Source organism: Heloderma suspectum, chromosome 2, assembly GCF_057233095.1.
Source record: "Heloderma suspectum isolate Gila_16-S chromosome 2, 16-S_ref, whole genome shotgun sequence".
NCBI lineage: Eukaryota > Metazoa > Chordata > Lepidosauria > Squamata > Helodermatidae > Heloderma > Heloderma suspectum.
In genome coordinates, this window is record NC_139459.1 from 322,156,966 (window position 1) to 322,176,983 (window position 20,018).

The following is a 20,018-nucleotide window of genomic DNA, read 5'->3' on the forward strand; positions in this document are numbered from 1 at the left end:
CATGCAGGATCTTAAAGATGAAAACAGCATCCTCTGGTAAGGGGTGATAATTATCAGGATCGCAGCAGGCATAAAGTGTAGTGTACTGGTTAGAGCGCTGGACTGGGACTCAGGAGATCTGGGTTCTAGTCCCCACTCAGCCATGAAGCTCACTGGGTGACTTTGGGCCAGTCACGGACTCTCAGCTTAACCTACCTCACAGGGTTATTGTGAGGATAATAAAGAAAGGAGGAAGATCATGTAAGTGGCTTTGGGTTCTTTGCAAGAGGAAAAAGGGTGGGATACAAATGTACTAACAAATAAAGACGAAATTGATTGCCTCGTGCTGCCATCTCAGAAGGAATAAACCCTCCTCCGAAGGTGTTGTTGTACTGCAAGGAAATCCCCCATTGGTGTCAATGGACGACTTCCTCCCCATGCAAATCCAATTTTCCTCAGGACAAGAGCAGGGGAGGAAAGGGTCAAATGTCCTCTCCACAGTTGCTGTGGTCCGCATAATGATCAGCTTTGCCCCTCCCCTCCCTCCACTAAAGCTATTTGTATTTTTTAAAACCTGCACGTTACATGCCAAAGATGCATTTAAGTTCACACTAGTTTGACCTGTAGCGTGTGAAAGGAGCAGGCAGGCCACTCTTGCTCCCGAGCGTCTTTACACTTTTGTAAAGAAACCATTCACACGATTGTCAATCCCTTGCCCGCACATCTGCTGCTCTCATGGGCTGCCAGACCCCTGTCACTCAGTCCTGGCCACGAGGTTCCTCTATGATATTGTCACAGCGGTGCACATGTAATTCCATAGGGAAACCTGGCAGGCCAGACTTGGTGCCAGTGGCCACGAGAAGCAGCAGTAAAGGCTATTTTTAAAATTCATTGACTACTTTCATACCCTGTCTTTTAAGGTAAGCCATCACAAGGTGGCTTGCAATAAAAATGTTAAGGCCAAAACTATGGAACAAAACATACTGCCAGTGAAGTGTCACATATCAAGGTCATGTTATCATCTCTCACTCGTTGGCTGTGCCAAGTCAAGTCAGGTGCTGGGAGTGGGAGCAGTGAGCAGTACCCAATACTGCCCCTGCGCCTCCACTGTCTGTTGTTAGCAGAGCCCACCACCAGTACAACAGGAAGCTAGTGCTGCCTAGAGTAACCCCAGAAATGAGCTGAAACGCTCATCTCTGGAATGGGACAGGTCAGCGGAGCTCCCTTCTGCGATCTCTGCTGACCTGTTCCATTCTGGAAATGAGCATTCCAGCTCATTTCCAGTTGCTTTAGGAAGTGCTAACATCCGATTGCACTGGTGGTGGGTCCCACCGGCATATGGACAATGTTGGATGCTGCCCAGTATCTCCTGTGTTTTGCTGTTCAATAACTGGGGCTGGGAAGGGGGGCAAAGAAGCCAGTCTTGATTTTTCAGTGCTACCCAACTTACAAAACAAAACACCACCAGTGAAACTGCCATCCTGTTGGTTTTTGGAACAAGAGAGAGAGACAAGGTCTGCAAACAAAAGGACCGTATCCATTTTTGCGTGAGGTCTCATAATTTCTAAGGCCAATACAACAATCTGTGCTCACATTCCTTAGGCTCTACTTCTGGAAGTCCGGGGTGCCTTACCGGAAGAAAGAGACGCTGGGCAGCACATGGCTTGAATAATTTTTTCCATTCCTGAGCATTTCCTATGGAAAAGGAGATTGGGTAGACATGATATTCAAACTTCTTTGTGTAAGAGGGAGGCCATTCTTGTAACTGTAAAGCACAAGGAGGAAAGGGAGATTATCAGTCCCTGAGAGGCAATTTGTGGAAACGCCACTGCTGCAGCGTCAAGCAAATTAAAGCAAAGCCCTTATTCAGACTGAGCTTTATTGAGGACTTACTACTTGAAAGAGTTTATCCACTCATTAACTTGTGAGTGTCAGAGCATTTCTAAGTGCATCTACAGGCTTATAATGGAAAGATCTCAGTTTAGCTGTGTGTGTGTGTGTGTGTGTGTGTTTTAATTACTGAAGGGGACTCACTTTCCTCTCAAATTCAGGCTTCAGGGAATCCTCAGCGAAGATGTGAAATTTGAGCTTCCTGTAGCTAAAGAGAATTGCTGATTTCAGCATGATGAGTGTTTCTTCCAGCCGGTCACCACATGCTACAACCGCCAGATGCATCCATTGTGGGGAGGAGAGCTGGAGGGTAGAATGCTTCTGGTCCTTTGGTCTCCTAAAAATAATATACATATATTTTAAAAAATGCACTTGAATGTGATAATTTTCTGTTGTGGAGTCTTGACATTAAAGTAGTACAATACTTTTTCTTTTTTTTTACGGAAGAGATGTGTTCTTAGAATGGATGAGAAGAGTTTGCCAGGATTATTTTCATCAGGTTACCTAATCAGCCAAAGTTTCAGGGGCTAACATCTTCCTCAATTATCTTCTGTCATCACAACTGTTTCCTTACATGGAGTAGATTACACATAATTCAATTTTAGCCTCACGTTCAAATAGCAATTAAGGCGGAAGATTCAGAAATATAGTTATGGCTGTCAAAATAAAGGCTGGGTGGTTTCAGATGTTACAGGAAGCGTGGCCGGCCAAAGATGCAAATGACTCATGCATCTGGTCAGCAGCCTTCCCAACTGTGGAGATACATTTGCAAACATGCAGATCATGCCTATAAGCCATAGGCCTTAGTGTTCAGGAGGGAAGTTATCTAACATGATACTGCTTTCACAGCTTTTAGTCATGCTTCCCTTCCCACACACCAGGAATGGGCAACTTGTGGCCCTCCAGATGGTTTTGGCTTACAACTCCTATCATCCTTCACCACTGCTATGCAGTCTAGGACTGATGGGACTTGTAGGCCAAAATATCTGGAGGGCCACAAATTGCCCACCCCTGCTATATAGCCTGTATTACCTGTCTGCTCCTCTGCCTTCAGCCCCCCACAACTTGTTGCCAATAAATTCTATTGCATTTAGAAATTCAAACAGTAGATATGCACATAGAAACTGCTTACACAAAACAATGTCTTTAATTTGAACAAATTATTCTCAGTACAGAATCATAGCTTCCTCAGTGCAAAAATACAAACAGTCCTAGGACTGGGACACTTCACTATAAAGGAAACAGGGTTTTTCTCCCTCCAAAGATTAAAATAAGGTCCATAATAGCTGCTGCTCTATATTGCAACATAAATCTTCTTGTGCCTTAAGGGACACTAGCTTTCGGTACCTGACTGGTTCAGCAATACAATTTATTTCATTAATTGCTTAAAAGTCTGTAGGCTTTTGTCTTAATTAAAACTCAGTTTCTTCAGTGGATAAATGATGGCATACTACATTTATGCAAATAGTATTTACTTTCTAGCCAATTAGTGCAAACCCCACTGAATTATTAAAGTGCACAATTGGCTGCTTGCATGGATTGTGCTCTTTCCCCCTTCTTATTGCTCTGCTTTTTGTCTACTTCTTCTGTGCTTATTCTTAATTGCATCACTAAATCAAGCTGTACGCAGAAAATGAACGCTTTGACATGGGCTCTTGGCCATGCGCTCCAATTGAAGCAGGTAGAAACCCCGGCTGTTTTTCTTAGGTTGAAGCCAGGATGTTTTCTGCCACAAATATAGCCCTTAACGAGAGACATCAATTTTATGCATGATCTTGAATCATCGAAGTTGGCATTTAAAACTAGATTCCTGGAAATGTTCGTTTTGTTGGAGTTCCTAATTTCTAGGGATATATGTATGAAAATTAAGGGTACAATTTTCTGAAGATACACTGAAGATACGCCAGCTAAGGAGCAACAGGGTTCAGTGGGAGCCCTGCTACCCCAGCACTGACTTCAGTGGGAGGAGAAAACATTTTAAAATAGCCACCCCTGCATGGACAACCACTGCCCCCATATCAGCATAACAGACCATAGGATATGGTATAGCTCAGGAGTGCTGAACCTCTTTCAGCCCAAGGGTCAAATTCCATTTTGGAGACACTCTCGGGGGCCACATCCCTGTTGTGGGTGGGGCCGAAGGCAAAAGATGTGGGACCAAAAATACCAGCAAGCATGCATGCATGCATGCATTAATTAATTGGTTACATTTCTATACCACCCCATCGCCAAAGCTCTCTGGGTGGTTTACAGAAGTTAAAACATTAAGTACAATATAAAATACAGTTTTAAAGCTGTTACTGCCAGTAACAATAACTAGGAGAGGCATTTCAGCCTTTTGAAATGGGAAAAACCGCACAAAGACTGGGAAACCGGAAAAGCTTGGTTGTCAGGGGAGAGGAGGTGGGGCCAGTAGAAGCGGATGTGGCCATCTGAATTTGGCCCGTGGGCCTGAGTATACACACCCCTGGTATAACTCAACACCCAATCACAGCACACTACTGCCAGTATATAAACCCCACATAGGGAGACCATACCTCATACCTACGGCATGGTGGCATATCTCTCTGGCCCCGTCATGCACACTTAGAGCTCACAATGTCACAGAGTTTGACATAAGAGCCAGCGGCAGCACTGAAGGACTGCGGGGCCAGGAGTTGCAGTGATTTGCTTCTTCTGAAGAAGCGAGAGGAGAAAGTGTTCGGGCTGTAGCAAGGAAAGGCTGATTCACACTACAAGTGTGTGTATAAGAAAAAAGGCTGTGTGAAGAAGACTGGGTTGTGAAAGAGGAAGGAAACAGAGATGGAGGTGGGAGAGAGAGAGAGAGAGAGAGGCTGGAATGGGGCTAGGGTTGATAATAGAGGGAGAGTCCCTATACCAGAGTCCCAGAGAAAAACCAGAGGGTGATGGACAGAGAAGAAGGGTGGAAAGGGGCAGAGAGAGAGAGAGAGAGAGAGAGAGAGAGAAGAAAAGACAAGCTGTTTTACCCAGTGCTCAATGTTCTACAAAGCTGCCTTTGTCAGCCCCAACAAAGCTGTCTTTCTTGGCACAGGACATAGCTGGTGTCAGGGTTGAGTGGGCTGGAGGGGGCTTCCCTGGAATTACCCCACAGAGGACTTCATAGGGCAGTGCATAATCTCTCCCTCACCCCATTTATTTTTGTAAGGTGAACATTGCCAGTACTAGTCACAGAAAAATCATAAAAGCACATCGCAAAACAAGGTTCTGAACTGCAAGGAGCATCAGTCAAATCAATGGCCACCCCCTCCACGCTTGATCTGAATTTGGTTTATGTACCAACATAAAATGTTTCTTTTTTCTGACTAAGAATGGCAGTAACTTACAAGGCACTACCAGAGGCTGCGTAACTTCCCCCTTTAGTACTGGCAGGTAATATCTGCATGCATTTACTGCCTTTTAGGAAACTGAAATCAATTCACACCAGCCGCAACACCACACAGGATGATACATTAATCAAAAACCTAACTGTACAACAATCTGTATTAAGCTGAAACTCAGAAATTACAACCAAAAAATGGAACACAGCATAAGGTGTGCAACCCAGCAAAATAGCAACAGCTACAACTCGGCTTTCTACAAAACATGCAACACAGACAGCCAACACATCACTCAAGCAGACTTGCCAATATCTCATACCAACAACGTAATTCTAGGGATATCAGAGAAACACGCAACAGATTCAAAAGAATTCGGATTCCTATGAATCTGACCTTTGGATTCCATAGCGGACCAGTTTTTTCCATGCCTCACAGATTCCACAGACTGGTTTTTCACTTTGGGTGATTTGCGCTAATTCACATTAGCATTTATGCGCATTTGCACAAGTACACATTAGCGCTAATGAGAATTCGCACAAGGAGGAGGAAATTCTGGTTTAAAAAAATCCAGTTCTCTTGGAACAAAACACAGAACAGATTTAATAAAATCCATACATCCCTAAGTAATACAGCCAACCCACCTCACCAAACTAGAGATGTGAAGGCCTAGCAGTATTGCATATTTTTCAGTTCTTCCCAAAATTTCCAGGGGTTTCCAGGAAAAACAGGGAAACAACTTTTTTTCCCCATGGATTCAAAATTTCCAGAAACTCTACATCTCTACACCAAACCAGAACACAAATAAAATGTATGAGCACCCACAGCCAGCATCAAGGATATCCCACGAAAAATATACCTGGAGTTACACTGGGCACAAAAAGATGGGTGATGCTCATGGCTGGCATCAGGGTTAGGCATGGCTGGTCACCTGCTGAGGGCCCACACCCCAGCAGGTGCTCACTGGACAAGAGCATCCTAGACGTCTCTTCACTGTTGCAACCTGCTTGTTCGCCTGCCTCTTGCTCTGTCCCAGACAATGGCGGTGGTGAGGAGGAGAGAAGTAGATGCCACTGCCTACTTGCTCACTGGCTATCTACCTGTCAAGCAAGAAAGTGGTAGCAATGATGAGAACAGGAGTAATAGCATCTGGTGACAATGGTGATGAGAAGGTAGACTCTCTGAGGAAGGGGACCTATGCAGGTTGTCTTGTCCAAAGGCCATCCAAAATCTGGAGTTGGCATGGTCGGCACCCTGCAGCAACTATAAAAAACCCAACTGAAATCTAACACACCCTCATTACAGGCCTACAGGCTCCCTATGGTACCACAAACATTACTTACAGACCACACTGTACACACACAGAGAAAGAAATGAACTGCACCTTCGGGGGCAAACAGCAGCTGTGGGAGTCATAGAATAGTAGGGTTGAAAGGGGCCTAACAAGGCCATCGAGTCCAACCCCCTGCTCAATGCAGGAATCCAAGTCAAAGCATCCCTGACAGATGGCTGCCCAGCTTCGTCTTGAATGCCTCCAGTGTGGGAGAGCCCACTACCTCCCTAGGGAATTGGTTCCATTTTCGTATTGCTCTAACACTCAGGACGTTTTTCCTGAGGTTCAGCCGGAATCTGGCTTCCTGTAACTTGAGCCCATTATTCCATGTCCTGCATTCTGGGATGATTGAGAAGAGATCCTGGCCTTCCTCTCTGTGACAACCTTTCAAGTACTTGAAGAGCACTATAGTATCTCCCCTCGGTCTTCTCTTCTCAAGGCTAAACGTGCCCAGCTGTTTCAGTCTCTCCTCATAGGGCTTTGTTTCCAGTCCCCTGATCATCTTTGTTGCCCTCCTCTGAACCCTCTCCAGTTTGTCTGCATCCTTCTTCAAGTATGGTGCCCAGAACTGGACACAGTACTCCAGATGAGGCCTAACCAGTGCTGAGTAGAGGGGAACTAGTACTTCATGTGATTTGGAAGCTATACTTCCAATAATGCAGCCCAAAAGAGCACTGGCCTTTTTTGCAGCCACATCACATTGTTGGCTCATATTCAGCTTGTGATCGACAACAATTCCAAGATCCTTCTCGCTTGTAGTATTGTTGAGCAAAGTATTCCCCATCTTGTAACTGTGCATTTGGTTTCTTTTTCCTAGGTGCAGAGCTTGGCATATATCCCTATTACATTTCATTCTGTTGTTTTCTGATCAGCGCTCCAGCCTATCAAGATCACTTTGAATTTTATTTCTGTCTTCCAAAGTATTAGCTATCCCTCCCAACTTTGTGTCACCTGCAAATATGATCAGCATTCCCTGCACCTCCTCCTCCAAGTCATTAATACAAATGTTGAAGAGCACTGGGCCCAGGACTGAGCCCTGCGGTACCCCGCTCGTTACCTCTCCCCACTTTGAGAAGATCCCATTGATAAGCACTCTTTGAATCCGATTCTGTAGCCAACTGTGGATCCACCTGATAGTTGTTTCATCTAGCCCACTTTGAGCTAGTTTGCTCATCAGGACATCATGGGGCACCCTGTCGAAAGCTTTGCTGAAGTCGAGGTATATAGGTGTCATTTTCAGTAGGAAACCAGTGTATGACCTTTTGACTGCTTCTCTTTCAAAATGAAGGCAGCAGCATTATTAAACACACTTTTTCAAAATGTAACATGTTGTTTAGTCCAAAAACATACAAAGAAGGGTTACGCTGAAAAGTATCATGGAGTTATCCTGCATCTTATGCTATATTCCTTGTGTTTGTAAGACCTGAGTTGCACCTTCATACAGTCTATCGAACTGGTGGGGAGGGGTGTTTAATGTGTTATACTACCAATGCACCATGTTCAGCCAGAAAGACATATGTAGAGATCATTGACGAGCATCCCCAAACTTTGAATGTCTGTTCCCTCTGATTACTTTGTGTAAGTATTGTTCAGAAGTGCCATGGAGACACGTAAACCTATGAGTTTGCCTTATATCAATTGATTCATCTGGCCCAGTGCCATGCATTCAGACTGGCAGGAGCTCTTCAGGGGGTCAGGCAAGGGGCTTACCCAGCCCTGCTACCCAAGATCTTTATTAACTGGACATGCCAGGGATTACACCTGGGACCTTCTGCATGCAGCCCATGTGCTCTACCACTGGGTAACAACTACTTTCCTCTTTCAACCTGTGCTGAGCCACTTCCTCAGAGAAAGCAGTTTTTTTCTAAAAGAATAGTTACCTTTGAAATGGAGGGGAATTTTATGAGGGGTTTATATAATGTCTAGGGCAGATAGTCCTCAGAGATGAGGTGGGTGGTGACAAAGGGAAGGGCTTTCTCTGTGGTGGCCCTTTGGTTGTGGAACTCTCTCTCTCTCCCCCCCTCTCTCTCCAGGGAAGCTCGCCTAGCACCTTTTCTAATGTCTTTTCAGTGCCACACAAAGGCCTTTGTATTTTTCTAAGATTCTTTCACCATCTCAAGTTTTATCATGGATTTTTACTGCTGCTTTTATTATTTTGCTGGTGTTTCATTGTATTTTCATTTTATTCTTAATTTGTATAAAATACCCTGATAATTGTATATTAAAGGGCAATAGAAAATCAGACTGATTTTTAAAAAAATATCAATGAGACTTTATGAGCTTTTAACAATAGAGGCAAATAGTGGTGACAAAAGATGAAGTTCTCAACCTTACTGATACACTGAAAGTTAATAAATCCCAGGTGGTATCCATCCTAGAGTTCTCAAAGAACTCAAATATGAAATTGTTGGTCTTCTCACCAAAATATGCAACACGTCCCTAAGATCAACCACTATGCCAGAGGACTGGAAGATGGCCAAAGTAACACAAATTTTCCATAAGGGATCCAGGGAGGATCCGGGGAACTACAGGCCAGTTAGCTTAACACCTGTTGCAGGTAAATTGGTTGAAGGCATTATTAAAGATAAAATTAATAAGCATACAGAAGGACAAGCCCTGCCGAAAAAGAATCAACACAGCTTCCTCAAGGTAAGTCCTGTTTCACTAACCTTGTAGAGTTCTTTGAGAGTGTCAATAAACATGTAGACAGGGGTAATCTGGTAGATATTCTTACTTGGACTTCTAAAAGGCTTTTGACAAAGTCCCTCACCAAAGTACTCCGGAGCAAACTTAGCAGTCATGGAAAAAGAGGACAGGTCCTCTTATAGATCAGTAACTAGTTAAAGAACAGAAAGTAGAGAGTAAGAATAAATGGTAAATTCTCCCAATGGAGGGAAGTAAATAGTGGGGTCCCACAGGGATCTGTATGAGGACCAATGCTTTTCAACCTGTTCATAAATTATCTGGAATTAGGAGTGAGCAGTGAAGTGGCCAAGTTTGAGGATGACACCGAATTATTTGGGGTGGTGAAAACAAAAAGGGATTGTGAAGCGCTCCAGAAGGATATCTCCAAACTGGGAGAATGAGCATCTAAATAGCAAATGTGGTTCAATGTAAGCAAGTGTAAAGTGATGCATGTTGGGGCAAAAAATCCCAACTTCAAGTATAATCTGATGGGATCAGAGCTGGTGGTGACTGACCAAGAAAGAGATCTTAGGGTTGTGGTGGACAGCTCAATGACGATGTCAACCCAGTGTGTGGCCGCTATAAAAAAGGCAAACTCCGTGTTAGGCATAATTAGAAAAGGAACTGAGAATAAAATTGCCAATATCGTACTGCCCTTACACAAACCTATGGTGGGACCACACTTGGAATACTGTGTACAGTTCTGGTCACCACACCTACAAAAGATATTGTAGAGCTGGAAAGAGTGTAGAAAAGGGCAACTAAAATCTTCAAGGGGCTAGAGCATCTCCCCTATGACAGAAGGTTACAAGAGCTGGGATTGTTTAGCTTGGAAAAAAGGTGCGTAAGGGAGCCATGATAAAGGTGTACAAAGTTATGCATGGTGTGGAGAATGTAGATAGGGAGACATTTTTCTCCCTCTCTCAAATACTAGAACCTGGGGTCATCCCATGAAGCTGACTGGTGGGAGATTCAGGACAGAATCTGTACTTCTTCACACAGGAAGAAGGAAGTACTTCTTCACACAGCAGGTACTTAAACTATCAAATTTGCTACCACAGGATGTAGTGATGGCCACCAATTTGGATGGCTTTAAAAGGGGGTTAGACAAATTCCCAGAGGAAAAGGCTATCAATGGCTACTAGTCTTGATGGCAATGTGCTACCTCCAGTGCCAGAGGCAGAGCCTATGTATGCCAGTTGCTGGGGAACATGGGTGGGAAGGTGCTGTTGTGCTCATGCCCTGCTTGTAGGTTCCTGGGAAACAGTTGGTTGGCCACTGTGTGAACAGAATGCTGGACTAGATGGACCCTTGGTCTGATCCAGCATGGCTCTTCTTATGTTCTTATGTGCTGTACAACATCTAGTGTACGTGCTCAGCCTGGGAAGGGAACAGCGTACCTCCACCTTAGGAGTAGGCAAACTGGTGTCCCTCCAGATATTTGGGGCCACAACTCCCATAAGACCCAGACAGCATGGCCAACAATCAGGGCTTATGGGAGTTCTAGTCCAAAACATCTGGCTGGCACCAGGCTGCCTCTCCCTGAATTAAAGTACAGGATTGCTCTGACCACTCTCTTTGGCCTCAGTCGTAACCATATGGAACTGAAGGCCAAAACAGATATGACACAGGTGATCTGTGATTACGACTTCCCACAGTATGGAGCTGCTTTGAAGACTGGGGAAATGATTGTTATTCCTTTCCATTTTTAGCTCCACCTTTCAGTATCAAGGCCCCAAGGCAGCCTACATTTTATATACAATAAAACCACAGTTAAATACAATTAATGAGCTAAAAGAAACAGGAGCAACAACCAACCACAACAGCAGAAGAATCACTTAACCTTTTCCTCACATGCTCTTTCTCTGATGTAAATCCCCCCAATTTGTTACTAGCTCTGTCATTGTGGGGGGGGGGGGGAAGACAACTACAGATGATTTGGCTCTTAGCAAGACTTCTGAATAAACATGATTAGGATCAGGCTGCTACTGTCCTTTAGAACGCTAGATAAAAAGGTTGCAAAGAACAGGCTTGGAGCATAAACCAACCAAGATTACGTAAGTAAGAATATTCTGCTGTTTTCTTGAGTTCTTTTTCCTAAATTCCATTAACATGGTCTAAGCAGGTGTTTGACGCAGCTAGCTCAAAGCCGAAAGGACAGCTAGCAGCCGATGGTGCTGGTGGTGAACAACAAATCCGATGTTCTAAAGATCAACACACCATAGCAACCTGGAATGTAAGATCTATGAGCCAGGGCAAATTGGATGTGGTTATTGGGGAGATGTCAAGATTAAATATAGACATTTTGGGTGTCAGTGAACTGAAATGGACTGGAATGGGCCACTTCACATCAGATGACCACCAGATCTACTACTGTGGACAAGAGGACCACAGAAGAAATGGAGTAGCCTTCATAATTAATAATAAAGTGGCTAAAGCAGTGCTTGGATACAATCCAAAAAATGACAGAATGATCTCAACTCGAATTCAGGGTAAGCCATTTAACATCACAGTGATCCAAATATACGCCCCAACCACAGATGCTGAAGAAGCAGAAATAGATCAGTTCTATGAGGATCTGCAGCACCTACTGGATAGTACGCCAAAAAAAGATGTTATTTTCATTACAGGAGACTGGAATGCTAAGGTGGTAGTCAAATGACACCTGGAATTACAGGCAAGCATGGTCTGTGAGAACAAAATGAAGCAGGACATAGGCTGATAGAATTTTGCCAAGACAACTCAATGTGCATAACAAACACTCTCTTCCAACAACCTAAGAGACGACTTTATACATGGACTTCACCATGTCCATGTCCATGTATTTCGACACCGAAATCAGATTGACTACATCCTTTGTAGCCAAAGGTGGCGGACATCTATGCAGTTGGTAAAAACAAGACCTGGAGCTGACTGTAGTTCAGATCACAAACTTCTTATTGCACAATTTAGAATCAGACTAAAGAGAATAGGGAAGACCCACAGATCAGTTAGATATGAGCTCACTAATATTCCTCATGAATATGCAGTGGAGGTGAAGAATAGATTTAAGGGACTAGATTTAGTAGATAGGGTCCTGGAAGAACTATGGACAGAAGTTCACAACATTGTTCAGGAGGCGGCAACAAAAAACGTCCCAAAGAAAAAGAAAACCAAGAAGGCAAGATGACTGTCTGCTAAGACACTGGAAGCAGCCCAAGAAAGAAGGAAAGCAAAAGGCAACAGTGATTGGGGGAGATATGCCCGATTCAATGCAAAATTCCAGAGGTTAGCCAGAAGAGGTAAGGAATTATTTTTAAACAAGCAATGCACGGAAGCGGAAGAAGATAATAGAATAGGAAGGACAAGAGACCTCTTCCAGAAAATTAGAAACATCAGAGGTAAATTCCAGGCAAAAATGGGTATGATCAAAAACAAAGATGGCAAGGACGTAACAGAAGCAGAAGAGATCAAGAAAAGGTGGCAAGAATATATGGAAGATCTGTATAGGAAGGATAATAATATCGGGGATAGATTTGACGGTGTGGTCAGTGAGCTACAGCCAGACATCCTGAAGAGTGAGGCTGAATGGGCCTTAAGAAGCATTGCTAATAACAAGGCAGCAGGAGATGACGGTATCCCAGCTGAACTGTTTAAAATCTTGCAAGATGATGCTGTCAAGGTGATGCATGCCATATGCCAGCAAATTTGGAAAACACAAGAATGGCCAACAGATTGGAAAAAATCAACCTATATCCCCATACCAAAAAAGGGAAGCACCAAAGAATGTTCAAACTATCGAACAGTGGCACTCATTTCACATGCCAGTAAGGTAATGCTCAAGATCTTGCAAGGTAGACTCCAGCAATTCATGGAACGAGAATTGCCAGATGCACAAGCTGGGTTTAGAAAAGGCAGAGGAACTAGAGACCAAATTGCCAACGGATAATGGAGAAAGCCAGGGAGTTTCAGAAAAACATCTATTTCTGTTTTATTGACTATTCTAAAGCCTTTGACTATGTGGATCATCACAAATTGTGGCAAGTTCTTGGTGGTATGGGGATACCAAGTCATCTTGTCTGCCTCCTGAGGAATCTGTACAACGACCAAGTAGCAACGGTAAGAACAGAACATGGAACAACGGACTGGTTTAAGATTGGGAAAGGAGTATGGCAGGGTTGTATACTCTCACCCTACCTATTCAACCTGTACGCAGAACACATCATGCGACGTGCTGGGCTTGATGAATCCAAGGCTGGAGTTAAAATTGCTGGAAGAAACATTAACAATCTCCGATATGCAGATGATACCACTTTGATGGCTGAAAGCGAGGAGGAGCTGAGGAACCTCATGACGAAGGTAAAAGGAGAAAGTGCAAAAGCTGGGTTGCAGTTAAACCTCAAAAAAACCAAGATTATGGCAACCAGCTCGATTGATAACTGGCAAATAGAGGGAGAAAACGTGGAGGCAGTGACAGACTTCGTCTTTCTAGGCGCAAAGATTACTGCAGATGCTGACTGCAGACAGGAAATCAGAAGACATTTACTTCTTGGGAGGAGAGCAATGACAAATCTTGATAAAATAGTGAAGAGCAGCGACATCACACTGACAACAAAGGTCCGCATAGTTAAAGCAATGGTATTCCCCATAGTAACCTATGGCTGCGAGAGCTGGACCATACAGAAGGCTGAGAGAAGGAAGATAGATGCTTTTGAACTGTGGTGCTGGAGGAAAATGCTGAGAGTGCCTTGGACTGCAAGAAGATCAAACCAGTCCATACTCCAGGAAATAAAGCCAGACTGCTCACTTGAGGGAATGATCTTAAAGGCAAAACTGAAGTACTTTGGCCACATCATGAGAAGACAGGACACCCTGGAGAAGATGCTGATGCTAGGGAAAGTGGAAGGCAAAAGGAAGAGGGGCCGACCAAGGGCAAGATGGATGGATGATATTCTGGAGGTGACGGACTCGAGCTTGGGGGAGCTGGGGGTGGCGACGGCCGACAGGAAGCTCTGGCGTGGGCTGGTCCATGAAGTCACGAAGAGTCGGAAGTGACTGAACAAATAAACACAACAACAACATGAGGGTGTATATAGAAGTGGGGTGGGCGTGGAGTAGACAGAACCATAAAATGTGTGTGTTGGGGGGGGAAGGGGACTCTCAGTGGGTAAGGATTAGACACAGACATGAGACTTTGAAGAGTATCTTTACGATGCATTATCTTCCAAGAAGCACAAGTTGGATGCTAGCCTAAGCAACACACAGCATTAAGCACTTCAAACAATACTACATAAAAGCCTGGAGGAGAACTTGCTACAAATATCACTTGAAACATGCCACCAACTATTCAGTAGGAAGGGCTATACCAGCTATTTCAGCCACCCAAGAGAGTCCACTGCCGCCAGCATCTCAGTGTGATTGCTTTAGCTAGTGTACACTCTGTGGCAAAAGACCAAGCATGATGCAACCATTTCGCTTCCCAGGAATCAGATAAACGTCACTTCATCCTTAGACACAGCTTGATTCCTATCAATCTTGACCCATTCCAGATCCAGACAAAACAGTGCTTATCTGCCAAAAGGCAGCCCTAGATATCTCACAGCCTGGTGTTAACCACGTGTGCTCATGTGTTATAATGTTCACCTTGTTAAATGTAACTGAAACACAAGGCTGCAAACCTCAGTGTGCACACAGCAGAATCTTAGGCATGCTTACTATGAAGCAAGTCTGACTGTTTTCCATGGGGTTTACTCCCAAGATTGCAGCCTTAACAGGGAGGGAGCCTACGCAATGGAAAGTTCTTCATTCCCTTTTTACACACCTGCAAACAGCTTGCCAGTTGCAACTCCCTTGGGAAGGAGTTCCATACAGGGATGGCTCTGGATCTAGCAGTCCCCTGCTGCATTTCTTTAGGACCTGAGACCGCCCCCTCCCTAAAGGATATTGACCAAAGCACTGATAAACTTGGCCTGGCTAGCTACCATCAGCCAGGGTGGGCAAGGGTCTAAAGCAGGGGTAGGCAACCTGGTGCCCTCAAGATGTTTGGGGCTACAGCTCCCATAATCCACAATCACTGCCCATGCTGGCTGGGGCTTATGGGAGTTGTAGTCCAAAACATACCAAGGGCACCAAGTGGCCTAATTCTGGGCTAAATAACAGGATAAACAGCTCTAAGAATTTTGTCCATATCCTCCGCCTGCAACAACTGAAACATCCACACAATCAGGGAGAAGCCTCTGGAAATCTCCTGGAACTGTTATGCAACAAAATGCATAACAGTCAGACCAGATGCGGACAATTAGAAAGGCAAAGTATTTCGCAAACATATCACAGCAGGCCACTAAGTAGTCACTCACTCCAGCAGAAGGCCAAGGTCTCGTAAGGCCTTGAACAACCCAAAAAGTTAATCTGTGCAACACTGAGCTGATGTAATGTGAACAGAGACAGAATATTGCTTCACCACGTTCACTGCCATTGAGCACGCCCTAAAATGAGCCCTAGTCCATGTTCAGTCAGATTCGTCCCAAGTTCTTCTTCACCTGTATTCTCACTGTCATCCATGCTGCTTCACTGACATCAATCAGCAGAAGAAACTTTCTAGAAGCCATTATAGCAATCATTCGGGTCCGCTCTCCATTACAGAAATCAACCAAGATTTCAACAGGATACTTAAAAGCACTGACTGTCATATCCCCAAGGGCAGTTTAGAAACCAACTGGACTCATCAGCAAGTGGCAGACCAAACAAATCAGTCACCCAGCTCTGCAGGGCACAGGAACAATTAAATATAAAATCTTAAAACTACAATATAAAAGTACAATCAGAATAAAACCTAGCAGCAATGCAGAGATTTAAAATACATATTTAAAACAGAAGAGCTAAAAGACTTAGAATGCTAAAATGCCTGAGAAAATAAAAAGGTCTTCACCTGGCGCCGAAAGGAATACAACATAGGGTATGCTTCCACGTAAATATACTTATAGTCAGGCTGCAATCCTAAGCAAGTTTACTTGCAAGTAAGTTTAGAACCAAGCAATACAAGGTATGTTTTATTATTCCCATTTTACAGACTAGATCAACAGATGCTGAGTACCTATAATTCAGCATAAAGTGAAACCTTGATCCCACACATTCTCATTCAGTACTATGGGCCATCCCCCACCCACTTCATTCCTCTTTCATGTACAATTTATGTATGTATGTATTTATTTATTTACATTATTTATATACTGCTCCACATCTAGAACAGATTTCGGAACTGTGAACACAAATGATAAAACAGTAAAAGAATAAAAAAATTAAAACACCACATTAAAATTAAACTAAAAAAAAAAAATCTAAAATTTCTGGTCTCTTCAGGGATAGCCCCACATAGAGCACAATGCAGTAGTCTACACCTAGTCTAGTGGAGAGTAAGCATGTAACGCGCAAACCTATGAAATCTAGATTCTAAACCCCTGAGATATATACTCACCCGATTATAGACAAGGTGAAAAAGGCAGCCAATTCACACAATTTTGTCTTAATTCAACTTGAAAAGGCTCAAACATTTTGATATAGGGCCAATAATGACAAAATCCTTACATGGAAGTCACATTCATGTGGTAATTTGTGTGAATCCGATGTGTGTTTTATCATGTGAGGTAATCCTACATTTGTGTAACTCGCTGCAGGAAATGTCCATGTACCAATAACACTATACATAAAGCACTTTCAGAATAGCTCACTATGACAGCATTTGAGAATTTCTGGTGTCATATTTCATGCAGACACCATTTTACTGCAATTATAGTGGTTGTAGAGACATGAGTAATCTGTCACTGCCAAGAATCTATCAGCTAAGAACTAGTCACTTTGCCAATTTGTAAAAAAAAAAAAAAGTCACAGTAACCTCATGGGGAGGGCATGGGGACAAAACCTGAGATAAAAACAAATTTGCTGTTACCTCTCAGTATGCAACTTCATATGCAATCATTGCTTGAACTGTGGTGGCACATAGGCTTAGCATTCAAAGCTGCCTTTGTTCTGACCTCCACTAGAAATCACAGGAAGATATCTTATTTTGAGCCTTTGGTCCATCTAGTCCAGTACTGTCGACATTGACTGGAAGTGGCTCTCCGGGTTTTCAGGCAGGAGTTTTTCCTGCCCTATCTGGAGATACTGGGGATTGAACCTGGGACCTCCCCTCTCAACCTCATATTATTATTTATGAATGTTTACGTGATATATAATATATTAAGGATGTATTTCTTCTCTTTGGCATTATTTGCACTTTAATCAGTGGAACTTTGGGCAGACTGTACTATTCTTCCATAAAGATTTGGGGGGGAAACGATCAAAACATAAGAAGATGTATAGTTGAAAACTCTGTACCCCTGCTTCTTTATTCGAAGCTTTCTCCCATGATGAACAGTGCCTGTCAACTCAGACTTTGTAAGATGTAAGTTTCAGGAAATAAATAAATAAAACCCAGATAAAAGTTTAGAACATCAGATAATTTACATTCATTTAAATGAGAGACTCGCAGAGCAATCCTATACTCCAATACGCCAGGGTGAGATAAGCCACCACTACACTGGTGCAACATCCTACTGTACTGTACTGTACTGTACTGTATCCTACTCTTGCCCAGTTCAGAATAGAAGGGGGAAACACACTGCTCCAAAAGCACATAAAGCAGCAGTAACAGCCACCCTGTCAGTGTCCATGGCAACAACACCAGTGCCCACCTATTATGGCCAGTGTGGCAGTGATGACGTGGCATAGTTGTGGAGAGGTTGCAGGGAAGATGTGGAGGTGATGTGGAGAAGTTGTGGAGATGTCATGGAGAGGCCTCCATAACAGCTGGACTTAGGAGGAGCTTATCCACTCACACTGATCACCATTATGTCCTCCCATTGCACCCACAACACACAACCTGCCAGATGTAATGGCACCACAGCACTTCCCATTGTGTGTGGCATAGGCAAGACGACACCAGCAACAGGACCTGCAGGCATCTCTGTACACAGAAGTTCAATTCCCCTTAGACCACGACATGCACACAAGACCTGTTTTTGATCACAGCACATACAGGGAATGAAGGATAGGGTATATAACGCAATATCCAAACAGCCTGCAGAGAGGAGGCCTACAGAGAGCACCTACATTTTTTTATTTAAAATATTTCTTGGCCACCTTTCAGGGCAGAAGCCCTCCCAAGGTGGTGTGCTACAAAAGAACACATAAAACCAATACAATATTAAAAGCGATAAAAACACAATGAAACAGTGAGAACATAATAAAAACAGCAACGAAAATCAACAACAAAACAGCAACAGCAGCAATCATATCAGTAGCAGGCCAGAGTAAAGTAATATGTTTTCTAGACCTTCTTAAAAGTCTGCAGTGATGGAGCCTGGCAAACTTCTGATGGCAACTTATTCCAGAGGTGTGGGGCCACTGCAGAGAAGGCCCTCTCACGTTTCGTCACCCACCTAACTGCTCTCATAGGTGGGCAACTGAGACAGCCCTCTCTTGCAGATCTTAAAAGTGTGGGCAGGCTGGTATGGGTGAAGGTGGTCATATAACCTTCCTTGGGGCAAAGGTTCACGATCCACTGAGGTAGAAAAAGAATATTTGGTCAAGCAGGGAAAGGAAAGGAATGGGATAGGCAACAAGCGAAGCCAGAACTACACACTGTCAATAGCAACCATAGGGCACAAGATTAGAAACTGGAGATAGGAGTTCAAGCCCCATCAGGAGGAATAGGACTCCACTCACCTTTTGCACATCTGGCCAACAACAGTTGTCAAGAGGCAAAAAGAGGGTGCTTCTTGGGCCTGAACGCACACTACAAATACCACAGAGTCTCGCCCTGCCCACTCAGGCACAGCAACAGACAGGAAACACATCATGACCCAGCGTCAAGATCCAGTCATATATGCCAGGAGCACATGGGCGGTAGGTGGAACAGCTCAGGTTTCAAAGGCAAGGGCCCCCAGTTTGAATCCAGGGGACAAGCCCACGCTACAGAAAGTGGAAAGGGGCTCCCAAACTCAGGCACAGCAGAGCTGTGAGGAATACAGCCTGGCTGTTGCATGGGCCAACTAGCCTTTTTGGTCCACCCCTACCCCTGGCAACCCATGTGACCATTCCACCCCTACTGTTTTGCTTCCCCTTCCACGCATCCCCATCTCCCACACTCCACCCCCACCATCACCACCTCAACCTGACTGCCTCATCTACCATGGCTACAGAACCCATCCCACTTAGGCACCCTGCTTTTCACAGAAAGGGCCATAGCTCAGTGGCAGAGCACCTGCTTTGCATGCAGAAGGTCCCAGGTTCAGTCCCTGGCATCTCCAGGTAGGGCTGTAAGAAGTCCAGCCTGAGCGTCTGCCAGTCAGAGCTTCTGCCAGTCCGTGTCAACAATCCTGGGCTAGATGGACAAATGGTCTGACTCAGTATAAGGCAGCTTCCTTTGTTCCTGTGAGCAGAGAATGGAGGGCTGATGGCCCTGGCTCCTGCCCAGCCCCCTCAGAGTCCCAGCCCGAGGCCAGCTGAAGCCAGATCATACTGGGGGAAGTGAAAGGGGTCCATATATACCATTCCCTAGCAACAGAGAAACAACACATGCGGCAAATTCGTAGACTTTAGTGAACACCATCTGGGATGGAGGAGTTCCTGAAAGGGAAAGACGTGTGGAGCAGTCACTGCAGCACTGAACAGGCAGCAGGGTAGCAGGTGCAGTGTCCCTCATGGCTCCAGTTCCATGTTAGGATGACCCTTACCTGTTGCATAACTGCCTGTCATGGAGATGGCAATGGTGCTGGAGC

General features: G+C 44.3%; 1 protein-coding gene across 2 annotated transcripts in view; it reads right to left on the reverse strand.

The window, feature by feature from the left end:
- The window catches only part of GXYLT2 (glucoside xylosyltransferase 2), a 45,448-nt gene that overhangs the window by 20,561 nt on the left and 4,869 nt on the right, over positions 1-20,018 (reverse strand). For both annotated transcript variants that reach the window (XM_084840348.1, XM_084840347.1), the window contains exons 2-3: positions 2,014-2,206; positions 1,613-1,744 (exon numbers count right to left, since the gene is read on the reverse strand). In XM_084840348.1, coding sequence (XP_084696474.1) covers positions 1,613-1,744; positions 2,014-2,206 — 325 coding nt within the window. The remainder of the gene's footprint in view (positions 1-1,612; positions 1,745-2,013; positions 2,207-20,018) is intronic.